Below are 18,167 nucleotides of genomic sequence, written 5' to 3'. Positions count from 1 at the left end.
GTAAGGATCGATATTGTTTTTACAAGCCCATATAGAAATTTTTTTTCCATTTGCTGAGGTACAGCTTCCTCATACAAGATTTATAAAAGGAGAGGAGAATTTGCTTCATCTCAGTGGAAAGGTTATGGAAGCTGGCTATGATGGGAATTGGAGCAGCCAAGCTGTCAGCTTCAGGGACTGTAGAGAGGGATGACGTTTCCCCCAACTAGTACGTCAGAAGGTCTGGAACTGGGTCCAGAATCCAGGGGTCCTCCAAAAGATGAAGTCAAAGGAAGGGGAACCAAATCTGATGAGGCCAGTAGGGAGCTAATAGAATGATGGTCCTTCCCAGGGCTTTGGCTTTCTGTAATACCTTGGGTATCAACGGGATCGGTGGGAATGCATAGAGGAGACCCGGGGGCCAATCGTGAATGAGTGTGTCCCTTGGGGCTTTTCCCGGAAGAGCAATCAGGTCAAAGTAGCTTCTGTATTTGGCACTCATGTGAATGGCAAAAAGATTGCAGCAAGGCTGGCCCCACCTGCGGAATATCCTGTCTATTTCCATCTTGAGGGACCACTTGTGGGGTAACAAAATTGCTCTGCTTAACTTGTCTGCTATTACATTGGATTTCCTGGGGATGTGCGTTGCTAACAGAAAGTGCTAGGTGGAAATAGCCCACTGCCATACTCTGATGGCCTTGTGACAAAGGGGGTAAGATTGGGTTCCTACTTGTTTGTTCAAATACCAGACCAATGACATGTTGTCCATCTGAATCACAATCATACCCAGAGGAAGAGAGTCCTGAAAGCACTGCAATGCCAAAAGTACTGTGCTCATCTCTAGGACACTGATATGCAGATGTGTCTCTTGTTTGGCCCATGTGCCTTGGGCTGTCTTTCCCTGAAAATGCCCCCCACCCCCATCAGGGAAGCGTCCATGGTCACTGTGGCCGCTGGGGGGGGGGGTAGCACAAATGGGTGTCCTATCGTAACATGAAGTGAGGTCAACCACCACTGAAGATCCTTTTTGCAGGAATTCATGATCATTATCATGTGAGACATAGGGAGTTCTTGGTAAGACCACTGAGTGAACAGCCATTGTAGTATCCGCATGCGCATATGACCTAGTGGTATGGCTAGAATTGCTGCTGCCATCATGCCTAACAATTTCAGAACTTCTGATGCTGGTGCTTTGTCTTTGGATATCAGAATGCGGACATGCTGACGGAGAAGAAAGAGTATTTCTACTGGAAGTCTTAGTGTGGTTGTGGTGGTGTCCAGTTCTGCTCTGATAAAGATGATATGCTGCGATGGCGACAAGGCAGATTTTTCTGAGTTTATTGTAATGCCTAGCTAATTGCAGAAAGACAGAGACTCCCTGGCCTGAATGAGTTGATGCCTGGTGGTAGTGGTAAGGAGCAAATCATCTAGGTACGGAAACACCTGGAATCCTAAACGCCTCAGGTGAGCCATGACCACTGCCATGCATTTGGTGAACACACTGGGGGCTGTAGTGAGGCCAAAGGGCAGGGCTCGAAACTGGTAATGATTGGCTCCCAGCCGGAAGCATAGATGATCCCTGGATGGCCTGGCCATTTTTATGTGGTAGTACGCATCCTGGTGATCTATCGCGCACATCCAATTGTCTTTCCCTAAGAAGGGAAGTATATGACCATCCAGAACTTCTCTTTCTTTACATATTTGCTCAGTCTGCTGAGGTCCAACATCTTTTTTGGAACTAAAAAGAATCTTGAGTAAGTTCCGGATCATGTCTAGTCTGCTGGGACTGGTTGGATGACTCTTTTTTAGGAACATTCGGACCTGTTCCCTGCAACTGGGTGGAACGTCCAGGATTTTTCTTATGGGTGGAGGGGGTGTAGCGAATGGGATGAAGCGTCCTCTGGAAATTGTACTTTGTACCCACCTGTCTTTTGTTATTTTGAGCCAGGTGTCTGGGTACAAAGATAAGTGACCCCTGACTGCCTCCAGAGCAGGACAGTCGGGCTTCCTTTCAGAAGTGATCTCTGTCACCCTGGTGTTGCAGACCCCCTCTGCCACGTCTTCCATTATTGCCCCCTCCTCTGCCTCTGGAGGGGGGGTTCACCACGTGTATCCTGAAAGGATCCTTGGGCTTTTCGGAACATTTTTCCTCCCCTTTGACCCTTGGGGTAGGGTCTAGTAGGAGAGGAAAAACAGACCCTGATGGCAGACAGAGTCTTTCCATCCTGCTTACACCTGGTTAAGGTCTCCTTGAATTTAGGCCCGAAAAGGGACGAGCCATCAAAGGAGGTATTCACGAAGGGTGACTTGAAGGGCTCCGTGAAGGAACACAAGCGCATCCAGAAGTGTCTCCTAAAAGCAACTCCTGTATCCACTGCCCTACTTGTTCCATCAGCTACATATGAAATGAGGCGCATGGAAGAGTTCACTATAGAATTGAGGGTAGCAAGCTGGGCAGCAACTTTGTCTGTAGCTCCTGCAGCTGATGTCAGAGTGAACAGAGCCAAAGACACCGGAGCAGGCATCGGCTCAGAGGGTTCCATAATCAACAGGTCCAACTCCTCCGGCTCCGAAGGACCAGTATGTCTCAGAGCAGGAACAGTTTTAGCTGGTGTAAGGGTCTTCGGCTCCAAAGCCATTTGGGTTGGAGCCAATAAAATTTTTGCAAAGGCCAGTACCTGTAACAGCTTCTGCACCACATGATCCACATCCAGATCAGAAAGGCTGATAGAGGACCAAGATGAATGGACCGAAGGTGGTACCGACTGTAATAACAGACTGTTAGGAATTTCAGATACCAGTTCCAAGACTGGGGACTGGCTCCGAAAAGAAAAGACTGTCGGTTCCGATGTCTGTGGAGCCGAAGTCGAAGATTTCTTTGATTCAGAAGTCTTAGAAGACGTTGAGGACTTGCTGGATCCATCTTGGTGACTCAAAACTTCTTGGAAGGAGGGTTTCAACAAACCTCTGTCTATTAATTTGCTTTTTCTTTCCTGCAGAACTCTGGAGGAGAAGGAATGGCATATGGAGCAGCTATCCTGTAAATGCAGGGCTCCTAGACAGTACACACACAATTTACATGGCTGGGTGTTACAGACATCTTTTGGCCACATTTAGGGCACTTTTTAAAACCTGACTTGGGATGCTTCTCTTGGTCAGCCATTACTATCTCAGACAGAAAATTACTGTCAGCTACAAAAAAATTCTTAACAGTAATTATCAACAAAAGCCCTTTATAAATTCAGGCTGAGTCACACACACACACACACACACACACACACACACACACACACACACACACACACACACACACACACACACAGTAATAATAATCGAAATATTAAAGTGACAGAAAAGAAGTCTGTCTAAAGCACACAATATTAAAGATAAGCAGACTATACAATGAAAAAGACGATAACTGCTATAAAGTCACACTAAGCCTTATCTAAGAGTTTAAATATACTCTAAATAATAACTATCAGACACAAATTACTGTCAACTGCAAAAATCAACAGTAATTATCAAATCCAAGCCCTTTAGAAAAATAAGGCTAATCACACCACACAGCAAATAACTATCTAGATATTAAACTGACAATATACTTATCTACTTTGAACAAGTTGTGACTAAACACATTCTAGTAATCAGAAAATGTTTAAACTAGGCCTAAAACAAGAGGCCAACTAGAAATTTAAAGCACACTAATGGAAGTGAATACAATATAGGTAAACACACCAATAAGCTATAAGAGCTTTATAAAACTATCTAAAACTACCTAAATATCAACACAAGAAAAAAAAATGAAAAAAACTGTTTTACTGGCCCTAGCTAATGCAGAACGTCCGATCTGTGCAGCAGCAAACTAGATATGAGGTAACTCTAGGGGGCATCATGAGATAGGGACTTGGCCCCGAGCTATATGAAGACCTTGAGCTTTGCAACTGGCCGACTCGGAGCCGACGGATCGGCTCTGAACCCATCAGTAAAGAATGAACGGCGAGAGAAAACAACTTCACGTCTTTTGTTTTGCACTACTAGCTAATAATCAAACTCACCACTGTTTTCCACTAAAAAAAATGAAATAAAACTGATGCCACTACAGTCTAGAACTACTAGCCTACTTATAAGGCTCTCGACTAAAATATCAGGACTCGCACTGATGCATCCCAAAACACTGAAAAAAGTACAAAAGTACAGGAGAACAGCAAATGAGCTCTTCATTTTTAAATGTTTTTGAAGGGGGCAACAACCTTGCTCCCCCTCCACCCCACACAAAATTATTTTGAAGAAATTCTCATGTTTTAATCATCTTTTAAACCTGCTTATTTGTTCATATTCTCACACTCTTGTTACTTTTGTATGCCTTTGTAACTCTTCCATATGTGTTGTTTTCAGAACCAGGACCATGTCTGAAAAGTGTCAAAATGACCAGCTCACCCTCCTACCTACTCTGTTAAATTGAAAAATAAATAAAATACATGCATATAAGCAAACAGAGAACTACAAATGAATAAATATTGACAAATATTAACCACTATTTAACACGTTCTTCATAACCATTATTAAACCAGTGCAAATAAATATCACTTTCAAACATTTTCTCTTTTGAATAAACACTAACTTAAAACCAGAGACATTCTGAGGAAAATTTTTACTGTATAGTTTTCCAGACAATATAGAAACATACCTTTGCAGCATTGACAAGTCTCCATGCATTTAGTAAACCAAAGCCATGCTGGTGACTGTGATGGAAGCCAGCACCATTAGTCTCCCAGACAGCATGTCTATCTTCATACTAAAAAGGGATAAATACAGAAAGTCACAGACATATTCTTGCCATATTAGTTGACCTATGGGAGGACCCCACATGACGGATCCACCCTTTCCACCACTCAGAATCTGTCATCTTCTTTTTAGAAGTTACTAAGATCAGAGATGGATGGACACCTTTGTTGATATATGTAGTAAGGTCACACATTACTTAAAGTACCCTCAGTCACCAAGCATTTTAGTTCATTCGTACACCAGGCACAAGCAAGCATCATAATGCAAATCAAGAAATAACAATAAAGATTTGGCACCCCAGTTTTAACACATGATGCATTGTTATATACATATTCACCTTACACAGAACTCCAAAAAGCTAGGTTGGCTATACAGTTATCTCCTCATGGGGGATGGTGGGAGGGCACTTCTGGCTCATTAAGAAGGGTCTTCTCAAACATTAACTGACATATTAAGAACATTCATTATATCTAACACTAAGGATTCTCTTTGTTGTGTCATATGGCTCTGCTGAATCCCAAGTATATGTCACTAGAGTGGAAGTAACAAAAAGGCCATATCAGACCAAGTTACAGAAGTAGGCGCCCTGAAGAGCAGTCTAAACAGAACAGAGTCCCAAAGAAGTGGTTGAGGCAAAAACACTTGGGAGAAGAGAAGTATTGTAGATCAAGGACTGTGATGACAATATCTGCAATAAGGCATTTCATAACAAAGTAGTTACACCACAATTGGCACAGATTTGGCTATAGCAAAGGACAGTGGTAAGAGAAATTCAGTGCTGAAGAGAACACAATCACCAATCTGCTAAGAGGTCTTACCTTCCTGAAACCACACAGAATGGCCACTGATTCATCTAACTAAATGAGCACAACTTGTTCAGGGAGGAATTAAGCCAGCAGTGCACCTTCTAGAAGTGAATGGCCTTTTCTTCCACCCCCTTCTACCACTAAAAAGAAATGGGATGAAAACTGGACAAATTCAAGGACAAAAGTCAAAAAATACCTAGTAATGAAATTCTGATCAAAGCCACAAAATTCAGTCCTATAACTGGTCTACAGAAAACCCCAAACCTGAGAACATGAAGCTCTGAGATCTTTTTTTTTTTTTGCAGAAACTGGTCTACCAGGAAGGGAAATTAGCTCAAGGATAAACACCAACACTAAAGAACTAACAGACACAGATGCTGCTAGAAGATAAAGCTCAAGTGTCTAGAAGAAAGGTTTTTCAAAAAGTGAGAGAGTTAGAAAGAGAGAGACAGAGAGAAAGAAAGCACTCCCAAAGGAGCAGCCTGACCAACCAGAGATGGGCCTCAATCTTGCCCTCATGGGAAGGAAATCAAGTACTCATGCCAAAGAACAGAGGCCTGAGAATGCATGTACCCAAACAATCAAGGACAATGTATCAGGATACCACTCTATCTAAACCGAGAACCTTTTCCACTTAAAAACTGAAATGGAAAACATCCCAGCACCTCCATTCTGCCCACTGAGACCCAAGCAGGCAGGATTAGGAGAAAACAGTTCCAGGTCAGGACAAACTGTACATACAAATGCCACCCATGAAAAATCAGATCTCCCAGGTTAGGGACAGAGGCAGACATCCTGTACAGTCAGTGGAGTGGAAGCCTAAGCCCACTCTTTATGTGGCCAGCAGTAGCCAAAATGTAAGAATTTAACTTTAGTTTCTGAGCTTACACTGAGTCATGGAACCAGAGAGAGAGTGAGAGAGTGAAAAGAAATATACAGAAACATCCCATGTTATAAAAGTGATGTCCATCTCACCTCAACCCCTCTCCCCAACCTTCTAAGCAAGCAGAAGAATGAGAAAATTGATTCCTCTGGCAGCAACAGGACCATTTACTGGACTGCTCCACCTTTAAAGACTCAATCTAGACACAGTTTCTGGAGTCATAACTCCAAAAAATAACTGGAGGAGTGGCTACTAACGACTGTTACCGTGTCTTCAACCATAGCTAGAAGAGATGCAGAGAGGATGAAGCCCAAGATTACAGACACAAGCCAAATAAGGAAACATTCCCTTCAAGGAGAAACAGCTTCATCTCTTATTGTCAGCAAAGCTTACCAACAAAGGGAAGGCACCAGAATAAGCCAGATCCCATGATCAAAGGGGTCAGAAGCCCTACTTTCAGCTTCAAATAGTAACACAGACACTCCTCCCAGAGGAGAAATACTGACCCCACAACTAAAAGGCAATATAGGCAAACTACCACCACCCCTTTTTTCCCCAACAAGCAATAGAAATAAAAAACATCATTGAAAGGGAAGGCTCACCCAACATATGGTACAGTACCACCCACCAATCTAGAATCCTAAGACTAGAAGCCTACATCAGAAGAGGTCTAAAATCTGTTGTTGGGTAAGAAACCACAAAGATCCTCAAATACCAAAACAATATCTATCTCCACAGGTATGCAACAGCACCATGAATAATGTGCTGTGTCTGATCCCAGAGGATATAGCTGGATACATATTTGGGTATGAAGTGCACTCACACCAAGACTGACATACACAGACATCCTGGGCTCTCTCAAGGGCAGAGCAGTAAGGAGAGAGAGTACAGCTAGAGACCAGAAAGTCAACCAATGAGAATCAATGAAAATCATAACAGCCTCATGAGCCTACACCTGAAAAAGGAAGTGCCCCCATGGGAATCCCCAGGCAACAGCATCAGCTGCTGACAGATTAACAAGACAGGCTCTCAGGAGTTCCACTCTCTCCATGCTTGGATCACAATTGTCAGCATATCGGAAGGGTCTGGATTCTGAAGGAAACTCAAAGAACAATTTCCTGCCAACAGTAATGTCCAACCAGAATGATCCAGAGAGAACCTCAATGAAGAACCCTGAGTATCCTGTGGAGCAACCATACTCCAGACTCCTTGAAAGACCTATCAGGAAGGATGATAACAAAAACTACATGAAAAGAGTCATGGTATTCTAATGAGATGGAGGGAGAAGGCCACCTTCTCTCCACTTTCCTCCTGAAAATGGAACTGCTAGCCGAGTTGTAGAGCCTGTGACTCTTTCAAAAGCTTCATAATGGAAGGAAATGTCCATGAAGGAAAGTCATGAGAGAAAGCAAAATGAACAAAGGATATGGGATTCTTCAACAGCAGTACACCTCCAACTTTGTGGACTCTCAAAGATGGCCATCTTACTTGGGAAAAACTAGAACTGTCTTTTTCAAAGGCCAATCCAGAAAGGAGCCCTCATTGCAGCAAGTAGACTGAAAGTGAAAAAAAAAAACATAAAAAAGTACAGTTTTGTACCTACCATAAATATAGATGTCCGATAGGTATGCATCTGCAGTCATAACATATGGGTTGTCCTGCTTCAGGCAGCCCTTCGGTCGGCCGGATTCCAAAGTCTGGGTCTGGCCTCAGCTGATGTCGCACCTTCCCCGAAGTCAGAGCGTCTGGGGTATAAAAGCATCAGCCGAGGCCATTTTCCTCAGTTTTTCTTGCCCCAGATGCCAGGTGCCCTCTAGGAAGGCTAAATTTGGATAAATGCAATAAAATTCCAAACATTTGCAAAATTATATATATATATATATATATATATATATATATATATATATATATACATGTATATACAAACAAATACACCATAATAGATTCCCCCAGCTAGCTAAAAGAGGGGTAAACCCCCTAGGAATACCACAGAGGGGTAGGAGGGAGGGTAAACCTGACTGCAGATGCATACCTATCGGACATCTACATTTATGGTAGGTACAAAACTGTACTATGTCCTTCAGGGATGCATCTGCAGTCATAACATATGGGTAGAATACCATAGCCAATCTGGGGAAGGAGGTACTAAGAAAAAGATGGTGTAGTTAAGATCCCCTGCAGGACTGCAGTAGCAAAGCCTGCTCTGGTTCTGGAGTATAAAGGTAGATTGTAATGTTTGGTAAATGTATGCACGGAGCTCCAAGTAGCAGCTTCTAAAATGTCCTTGGTAGCCACCCCTCGTAGGAAGGCTGTAGTGGTGGCCCTTGTGGAATGAGGCCTGATGTTTGCAGGAACTGACTTTCCATGAAAGGAGTAACAAAATCGAATGCAATTTCCTATCCATTTTGAAATTGTCCGTTTGGAAATTGCTTTTCCTTGCACCCCGGCAGCATGTGCTACAAATAGTTGGTCAGTTTTTCTGCTACTTTTAGTTCTGTCCAAGTAGTAGCGTAGTTGTCTGTGTATATCCAGGGTGTGCAGAAGTTTTTCCTCTCTATTCTGTGGATTTGGGAAGAACGTAGGCAAGTGAATAGCTTGGATCAAGGATACCCTAGATACCACCTTTGGCATAAAAGTAGGATTAGTTCTTAATGTAACTCTGTCCTGATGGAAGATAAGAAATGGCTGTACTGCTATTAATGCTTGTAACTCAGATACTCTTCTTGCTGAAGTTATTGCCAGAAGGAATGCAGTTTTCCAAGACAGAAACTGAAGATCCGCTGTTACTGCTGGTTCAAAGGGAGGAAGTGTTAGTTTCTCCAAGACAAAGTTGAGATCCCAAGCAGGTAAAGGGGGTTTTCTTGGAGGTTTGACATTTTTGATCCCTCTCAGAAATTGCTTGAGGAGAGGGTGTGAGAAGATAGGTGGATCCACATTGTATTCTGCTGAAGTTGCTGAGGCATGAATCTTAATGGAAGAATAGGAAAGGCCATTGTGGAACAGTTCTGCTAAGTATTCCAGAATATGTGTCATGCTTGCCACTGTCACATCTAAGCCTTTTGATGTGTTCCAAATGAAAAATCTTTTCCATTTAGCTGAGTATGTCTTCCTTGTGGAAGGCGTGAGCTTCCATGATAATGTCCTTCACTCTCTGTGATAAAACATTTTGTTTTGGATTTAAGGGATTTTCCAGGCAGTTAGCTGCAATGTTTTCAAATTGGGATGCATGATCTTGAAATTGTTCTGCGTCAGAAGAAGAGGCCATAGGGGGAGAGGCCATGGTCTTGCCCGTGACATGCTCCTCAATAGTGGATACCAGTGTTGCCTTGGCCAGTCTGGAGCTATCAGAATCACTCTTGGCTGTTCCTCCCTGATCTTCAGTAGAACTTTGTACATTAAAGGAAGAGGTGGGAAGGCATATACTTTTAGAGCTTTCCAGCTGAAAGAGAGAGAGTCCACCCTCCATGCTTGTGGGTGGTATGTCCTTGAGCAGAATGTCCTCAGTTGATGGTTGAGGGGGGAGGCGAACAGATCTATCTCCGGCGTTCCCCATGCCTTTGTTATGAGTTGGAAGATGTCTGGGTGCAGCATCCATTCATGTGCATCCATGGCAGTTCTGCTTAAGCTGTCTGCCAGAGCATTTTCCTTTCCTGGCACGAACTGGGACTGCAGTTGGATATTGAGTTTTAGGCATAGCTCCCATAGATTCATAGCCAGCCGGCATAGAGGGTAGGAGTGTGTGCCTCCCTGCTTGTTTATGTACCACATGACCGTGGTGTTGTCTGTCCTTATTAACAGGTGTCCTTGATGGAGGAAGGGTTTGAAAACCTCGATTGCATGCATCACTGCCAGCATTTCCTTTTGGTTTATGTGCATGTGTAGCTGTCCTTGAGACCATAAGCCTTGGATACAGTTGCCCTCCATGTGTGCTCCCCATCCTCGGTCTGAAGCGTCCGTGGTGATGGTTTGTTTTGTTTTTGGTTTGTTGAAAGGCAACCCTCTGTTGGACTGGCAGGCCTGAGCCCACCACAGGAATTCCTTTTGAAGGCAAGGAATGATTGGTATCAAAGTTTCCAAACTGTGACTGTGTTGAAACCATACACTCCTTAGGTACCATTGTAATTTTCTCATATGCAGCCTGGCCTGTGGTATCAGGATTATGCAGGATGCCATGTAACCCAGGGCCTGCAGGATTTTCCTTGCAGTAAGCTGAGCTTGTCTTGTCAGATTCATGAAGTAATCCGGAAGTTGTTTTTGTTTTTTTTTCTGTGAGAAAGGCCATTTGGGTGGTTGTGTCTAGATCCGCACCCAGAAAGGTTATCCTTTGGGATGGAACCAGTCTTGATTTTTGGATGTTGACTGTGTATCCCAATGCCTGTAGCAGGTGGATGGCATAGGCCAAGTCTTTTATCAAATTTACCTTGTTGTCCGCTTGTATAAGGCAGTCGTCCAGATAAGGGTAGATTTGAATCCCCTGAAGTCTGCAGTGTGCAATTACTGATGCCAGGCATTTCGTGAATACTCTGGGCACAGTAGATAAGCCAAAGGGCAATGCTGAGAAGTGATAATGCTCTGATCCTCCAAGAAATTTGAGGTGTCTTCTGCAGTTTGGTCAAATAGGGACGTGCAGGAATGCCTCCTTGAGATCTAGAGTCACCAGCCAAGACTCCTTGTCCAACATGGGAAGAAGTTGCTGTAGGGTCAGCATCTTGAATTTTGGCACAATGAGGTAAGTATTCAGTGCGGACAATGTCCCAAAAGCCTAACATACCTCATATCGAGTTTGCTGCCCATATGGTACACAGAGCAGTGCAGAATTAGAAAGGAATGGAAGCTGGAGCTCAAACAAGGAACAGAAGAAAGAAACTGTTGCAAAAAAGAGTAAAATCCCATGACTGGAGGAACTCCCTGGTCAGCTTCTGTAAGAAGCTGAGATCCCTCATAAAATCCTCCAAAGCTAGTTACGAAAACAAAATTGCCACTGATTCTGAAGACAACCACAAATTCTATAGCTATGTCAAGAATCTCAATGGCAACACTCAGATCTGCTCTGAGTTACAGCACAATGGCACTAAATATACAGAACCAACTGATATTGCCAACATCCTGGCAGACAGGTTCCATGCTGAATTTACCCCCCTCTCACCCACTAAAGGGCCCATCTCTATACTGGAAGAATGCAAAGTTCTTGTAATCACGGCTGCACAGGTAAAAACTACACTATCCAAAGTCAAGAACACAGCATCCATGGGACCTGACAACATCCCAGGCTGCGTTCTACACAAACTACAGAATGAACTGGTACCCCATATAAGTACCATGGTCAATCATAGCCTCACTTCAGACTTTGTGCCACCTGAATGTGCACAGCAACAGTTATACCACTCCACAAATGGGGAGCCACCACAGACCCCGGGAACTACCACCCCATTAGCCTGACAAGCGTGGTCTGCAAGGCCATGAAACGTATCATCATGGAACTTACAAAGACATTGGTAATCTCCAAACTCTGGACCCCACCCAGTTCAGGTTTGTAAAAGGCAAATCATGTCTCCTAAACCTGATAAGATTCTTTGAAGCAGTCACCAAAGCTGTAGATGAGGGTAAGGTGGTTCACACAACCTATCTAAATATCGCCAAGGCTTTCAACACCATCCTCCACTCTGGAATTATAGATAAACTCACTAAACTACGTATAACTCCCTATGTCACAAGACGGGTTGCCAACTGGCTCACTGACAGAACCCACACTGTGAAAGTAGCAGACTCCAAATTCGACTTCCGACCAGTGACAAGTGGAGTACCACAGGGTTCAGTCCTGGGTCCTCTCCTGTTTGGTATCTACTTCTCCGAAGTACAGGCTAACACAGAAGGTCTTTTGCTAACGAAGTTTGCAGATGACTGCAAACTAGGAGCCATAATTGAAACTCCTAACAGTGTGGACATCCTACAAAAGGGCCTCACTGAGACAGATGCCTGGTGTCAAAGCCATGGCCTCAAGCTCAATGTCAAAAAGTGCACTGTCATCCCCTTTGGTAAAAACTCTGTACCCATGAACTACAACATAGGTGGTAGTCTACTTAACACCGAAAGTATGATAAGAGACCTTGGGACACAGGTGGACAGTAGTCTCTCCTTTGATAATCACATTGCCACAGTAGTCAGGAAATCCTTCTAAGTGGCACACCTCATCACAAAAGGTTTCTTATCCAGGAAAAAAGAGGTCATTGTTCCCCCTACTAGTCACTCATTAGACCCATTATAGAATACAAAGCCCCTTTGGGTATGTACCTAACAAGACATCTACAACAACTGGAAAGGCCGCAGAAATACCTCAGAAAGAAGATTACCGGCCTCAAACAGATGCCCTACGCAGACAGTCTCAAAAAACTCCAGGTTTACTCCATTGCATATCACCTACTCAGAGGCAATCTCTGCCAAACATACAAAGATATGTCAAACCCAGAGCTGTTGGACATGCTCCACTTAAAGAAATCCCAATCCGTCCGAGATGCATGCTCTAGGGACCTAAACCTTGTCACCACAATAAACAGAATATGCTGGAGGGGATAGATTTTTGTCCCAGAGACTTCCCACACTCTGGAACAAACTATTTATATCAAACAAAGCTCCTCATTAGCACTCTTCAAGAAAAATCTGATGACTGGATGGGAAATAGGAAATTCACCCCGGTGATCACTTCTGTGGCTCTGCTCAACAGGGGTGCAGGAAAGTAATTTTCTTGGGTGGCGAAAGCCAGGGTACCTTTTGGCTAGGCTTATATAGGCCCTAAGGCCAATAGCCTAGTATCTACCTATGAGCTTATGAGCCTAAAAACCCCTTCAATCTCACCAGAGGTAGGAGGAGGGGGTATGAGAGTGGGGAGCTGAGGAAGAATGAAAATGGAGAACACAGATGGAATGTTATGGTGAGTACATAACTTTTTTATTTGATGTTGTCATTTTCATTCATTCCTCAACAGTTGGGAGAGAGTCCCCCAGCTACCGAAGTCCTGGGGAGAATGCTAAAGAAGGATATTTCAGAGCACCATCGAGCCAAAGACTGCTCTTTCCCTAGAGGCCAGATCCAGTCTGCAATGAGCAATAAAGGTACAGTATGAGGATTAGCCCAAGTTGCAGCTGCACAAATGTCATCAAAGCTCTAGACACAAAGGCTGACAAAGTCACCATAGACTGCAAAAGTCATTTCTAGATATTGAAAATTATCTAAATGTACTTCAACTCATCCTAAACCCAAACAAAACAAAATTAATGATCTTCTCTAACAGGAAATCCAAAGCAAAACCACCACATCTCTCCATCTACTCCACTAATGGCACTATAATAGAACCAGTTAACCAATCAAAACTACTTGGTGTCACAACAGACAACAACCTAACATTTAATAAACACATATCACTCACAATTAAGAAAGTTCACATCAAACTTGGTGCTCTATATAGGGCCAAACTTTACCTTTCTTAAAATTCCAGAGTAGCCACAGCTAGATCCCCCTCTTATCTACTCTTCTCAACATTTCACTAACCTGCACAACTCTGATTTACATCTACTTGATTCCTGCTATAACAAAATAGCAACATTCGTTGCTAATATACCCAACAGGACCCATCACTGCCTTGCTCTTCAAAAATTACACTGGCTTGAATTTCCCAAACTGTTATTACAAATCAGCTCACCATTGCCCACTCTATTATCCACAAACCTGAAAACTGCCCTGCACTTTTCAACCTAATGCAACTAAATATCAACCCCAGGATCCTTAGATCATCTGATAAACTTATCCTCAATGTTACTAAGTCCCATAATTACTTTGGCGACTCTCTCTTCTCTTTTACAGTAGCCAAACTGTGGAACCTATTACCTCTTAAAAAAACACAGATCATCAAAGCTTCAAAGAACTCCTAAAGGAATACCTTACTCAACAATGTCTATGCTCCTGTAATACTCCTGGCTAGTTTCTCATGCCTTCAATCAAATGTTTTCTATACTGTTATCTTCTTGTCTTACTTCTACCAAATGAAAATACCACAATGTTTTTTTAGTTATATATCTAATGAGTTTCATATTACTGTCTGTAATAAGGCTTAAGAAATGTAATGTTTTAAGTGTTACATTCACCTTTTTGTAAACTGTGATTGTTGGCAACTTTCAAACATTTTGTATACTGTTTGTAAATTTTTTAAAAATATTTGTAATCTTTTTGTACTATTGTTATGGAGCCTACCCCCCGGGTCTCCACTGAAAATGGGCTACTTGCCCAGCTGGACTCTATCCAGTTAACAAACGTAAAATAAAAATAAATAAATTTGGAGCGCTTTTGCAAGGAAGAGTGGGCAAGCCACTGCCATGTCAAGATGTGCCATGCTGATATACTCCTACCCGAGAAGACTGAATGGTGTAATTAAATCAAAAGGTGCTTCAACAAAGTATTAGTTTAGGAGTGTGCACACTTATGCACCCAGCTTATTGTACTTTTTTAATTTTGTATATTTTTTCCCCTAACAGATTTGTCTTTTTAATGGAATTGTACAGTTTCTAGGTCACATTAAAGGTATGAAAAGTTTTGAAATGATTTATTGTGGTCTCATTTTTTTGTCACAAAAACCTGGCATTTTAACAGGGGTGTGTACACTTGTTATATGCACTGTATATATATGTACATGGGTAAAAGGGAGGAAAGAGAATAACTAAAAAGTATAGAAAGTTAAACTTACTGAAAAGTGAAGATTAGCGGAAAAAGTTTTAACCCCAAAGTTCAACAGCTTGTGCTCTACATCCATTTGTAATGGCGGCAAATGATATCTGAGGTAGGTTAGATTGGTGGGGCATTGTGGGTAAACAGAGGTGCTCAAGAGTTCAAGCATTCTATGATCTGGAAGAAGCGGTCAAGTCGAAGCCGAAGATCGGATCTGACCCCAACTGTTGAGAAATGAATAAAATGACAATATCAGATCACCTGTTTTCCCCTGTCTTAATTCTTTACACTTCCAACATTAATAGTGGGTAATCCAGTTACATTCATTACGTCTATCCTGCATTAGCTGAATTTCACTTTGCAGCATTACCTCAAAGAGTCTTTTCTTCAAATCCTGCACATTTGGCTAAGATCAGGTTAATGTATTTTGTCAATGTATGTGAACAGATATGTTCTGTTCACTTACAATAACAATTTGTGAGAGGTTTGTGTTTTTCTCAAGACTGACAGATATCAGGATATAGTTAAAGCAGTGGGGGGTAGGGACTGCAGGAGAGGTTGTCCCCCTGCAAAAATGACAGCAATAGATCTGCGTCGTCTGTCTCTGTCTAGTTCTACCTGTGGGTTATCAGATCCGACATGGATCAGACACCGGCCAATTCCTTCAGACTTCGTCAGGCTCTGCCTACCTCATCCACAATCTCCACTCCTCAGATCGACTTTGTCCCATGTAAGGCACCTCCAACCTCCAATAAATGTCTATAACCAAGGAGGACACAGGACCCCACTAATAAGGAATGGACAACCTCCACTGTCTGGCTATCTCAGATAGGGAAGTTCACCATAACGAGACAAGGCAGGGGTGGGGGGTAAGTTTGAACCAGATGGAAAAAGGGACTGAAGCAATCAGTAGAACTGAAAGAATCATGTTGTTAGTAAAAGAGTGATGCACACAGGTAAATCAGGAGGATTCTCTAGAAGGTGAGGCCAAACGTCTTCAGGCAAAAGGCGGTTAAAAAATGACCTTGACTATGTTCAGCTTAGCCTTCTGAAGGAATATGAGGTTCCAGAAAGAAAAAGGGAAAAGCAGAAAGGAGAGACAGAGGGCTTATTCTGAACAAGTATCTCAGGAATTTCATCTCAAGGGAGGAATATGGAAAATGCACTGCTGCTTTTGGTACTGACTGGGAATACTTAAAGGTTTCTGCAAGGCTTCCATCACAGCAAAAGAAGAGCTTCCATACTACAGAGACACAGAGATTATGTGTAGGGCATCATAAGACTTTGGATAAGTATTGGCTTAACATGGTATACCACTTGCAACCAGAAGGAAACTCATAGACGAAGCCCCTTTTCATACCCACAAGGTCTTACAGCATAATGAGTAAGATTGTGTTCCTTCTTTCTTGTTCAAGTACTAAACCACAGTCATATCAGTGTGGATGACTATCAAACATTCAGGGAGTCCTACAAAGCCTGAATACTGAAGAGCATCACATTCATTTCTACAATATTAATGAGCAGATGTTGTTCACAATGTTCTTAATGAACAAAATCCTAACCAAGGGTGGAAAGACCTTGTACACCAGAGTCTCTAGGATGCACCCATGAATATGAGGAGTCTAAGGGGGCATCAACTGTGACTTTATGGTGTTCACCAGGACTGCAAGGGCCTTAAAGTCAGCAGAGATGTGTCTGTGACCCTGCTTGCCATATTTGTGGCAGATAGGAGTCTGTTGTCAATGTCCAGAAAGAACATGACACCTTGCAGCCTCTAGTGCGCTGCAGAGATGAGCATGCCTACCTAAATGTAAAGAAACTTCCTGGACTTCTTGGTGATCCTGGTGTGAAAAGGTCCAAAGAACATAGCTAGTCTCCCTTGAACAGGCAAGTAAGGAGAGTTTGCATCCTGGCCTTGCAGAAAAACTCTTTCAGGATGACCTGGTTTAGGCTACTTAGATTAAAAAATGGCTACAGTTCACTAGCTTTCATAAATGCTAAAATAAATTTTTGAATGCAGTCCAAGCCCTTACTGATAAGAGGGTAGGTACCTCTTGGATAGCTGTTTTTCGAGGAAGATTTAACATTTTTCTTGCTACACTCTTTTAATTGGAGAACAGGATATCTGGTTCATAGATTAGTACTAGGCTAACTTCCCTTGTGGTCCATTTTAAGCCTAGCCAATTATCCCATGTGAGAATCAAACCCTGCACCTTGTATTTGTAAGGCAAACACCTTAACCATTATGCCAACCATCCCACCCTGGTAGGAACAAAGAATGTTGGAAAGAGAGTAAGAAAGAAAATTATATAGCCTCTAAATGTGCATTTATCCTAGTGACAACTATCCATGCAGAAAACTGGAAAGACAGGTAGTCCCTGCCTCCAGAGCAGTAGAATCAACCAAGGTCTTGGAGATTAGATTGATAGGCCGATAAAAAGGAAATGCAGTATCACTGTGTTTTGCAAGTTGTTACTAAATTTGGACAGGTGACCATTGTGAAAATTGACATGGCGACTCCTCCAAGAATCTTTCTGTTGGCCACACATGAAAATGGTGCATTCTGTGCTTTGCCCTAGAGAATGAGCACAGTGGAGCTTCACCTGTTCTTGCATCTCCAAACTCACCGTTAACAGTGGGACCAAACTGCAGATTCCAGTCAAACAGGCATTCATGAAAGTCACCTATGCATCTTCAGCCAAGTCAGGCATGATGGTAGGGTCTGCTGCCCTTGCTGCATCATCCACAGCATTGTGTGCTACTCTCATGTTAAGGCAAGTGAGGAAATGGTTGAGATATGGGACTGCAATTTGAATTTCAAGTGACAATCTAGTCACTCCTACTGAGAGTGACAGGTTTTGCCAGTCAACTGTCTCTGGAAGCACAGCATATATGATAAATAATTTATGACCCTCAATGAGAAAGGAAGATAAACAAACATACTTCTCTAGTCTGTCTAGTGCATACAACACCTTGCTTGGCGTATGAAGAGCCAGTTT

At 42.7% G+C, this 18,167-nt stretch overlaps 1 protein-coding gene across 1 annotated transcript in view; it reads right to left on the bottom strand.

Moving 5' to 3' along the window:
• PCSK7 (proprotein convertase subtilisin/kexin type 7) overlaps positions 1-18,167 on the bottom strand; it is a 1,762,277-nt gene that overhangs the window by 807,932 nt on the left and 936,178 nt on the right. The window contains exon 10 of the mRNA XM_044080959.1: positions 4,667-4,774. Within this exon, the coding sequence (XP_043936894.1) occupies positions 4,667-4,774 (108 nt within the window). The remainder of the gene's footprint in view (positions 1-4,666; positions 4,775-18,167) is intronic.

This window comes from Protopterus annectens, chromosome 8.part0, assembly GCF_019279795.1.
Source record: "Protopterus annectens isolate FY-2018-M chromosome 8.part0, PAN1.0, whole genome shotgun sequence".
Taxonomy (NCBI): domain Eukaryota; kingdom Metazoa; phylum Chordata; order Ceratodontiformes; family Protopteridae; genus Protopterus; species Protopterus annectens.
Note: the sequence above shows the minus strand (reverse complement) of the source record. Positions and strands in the feature narration are given on the sequence as shown.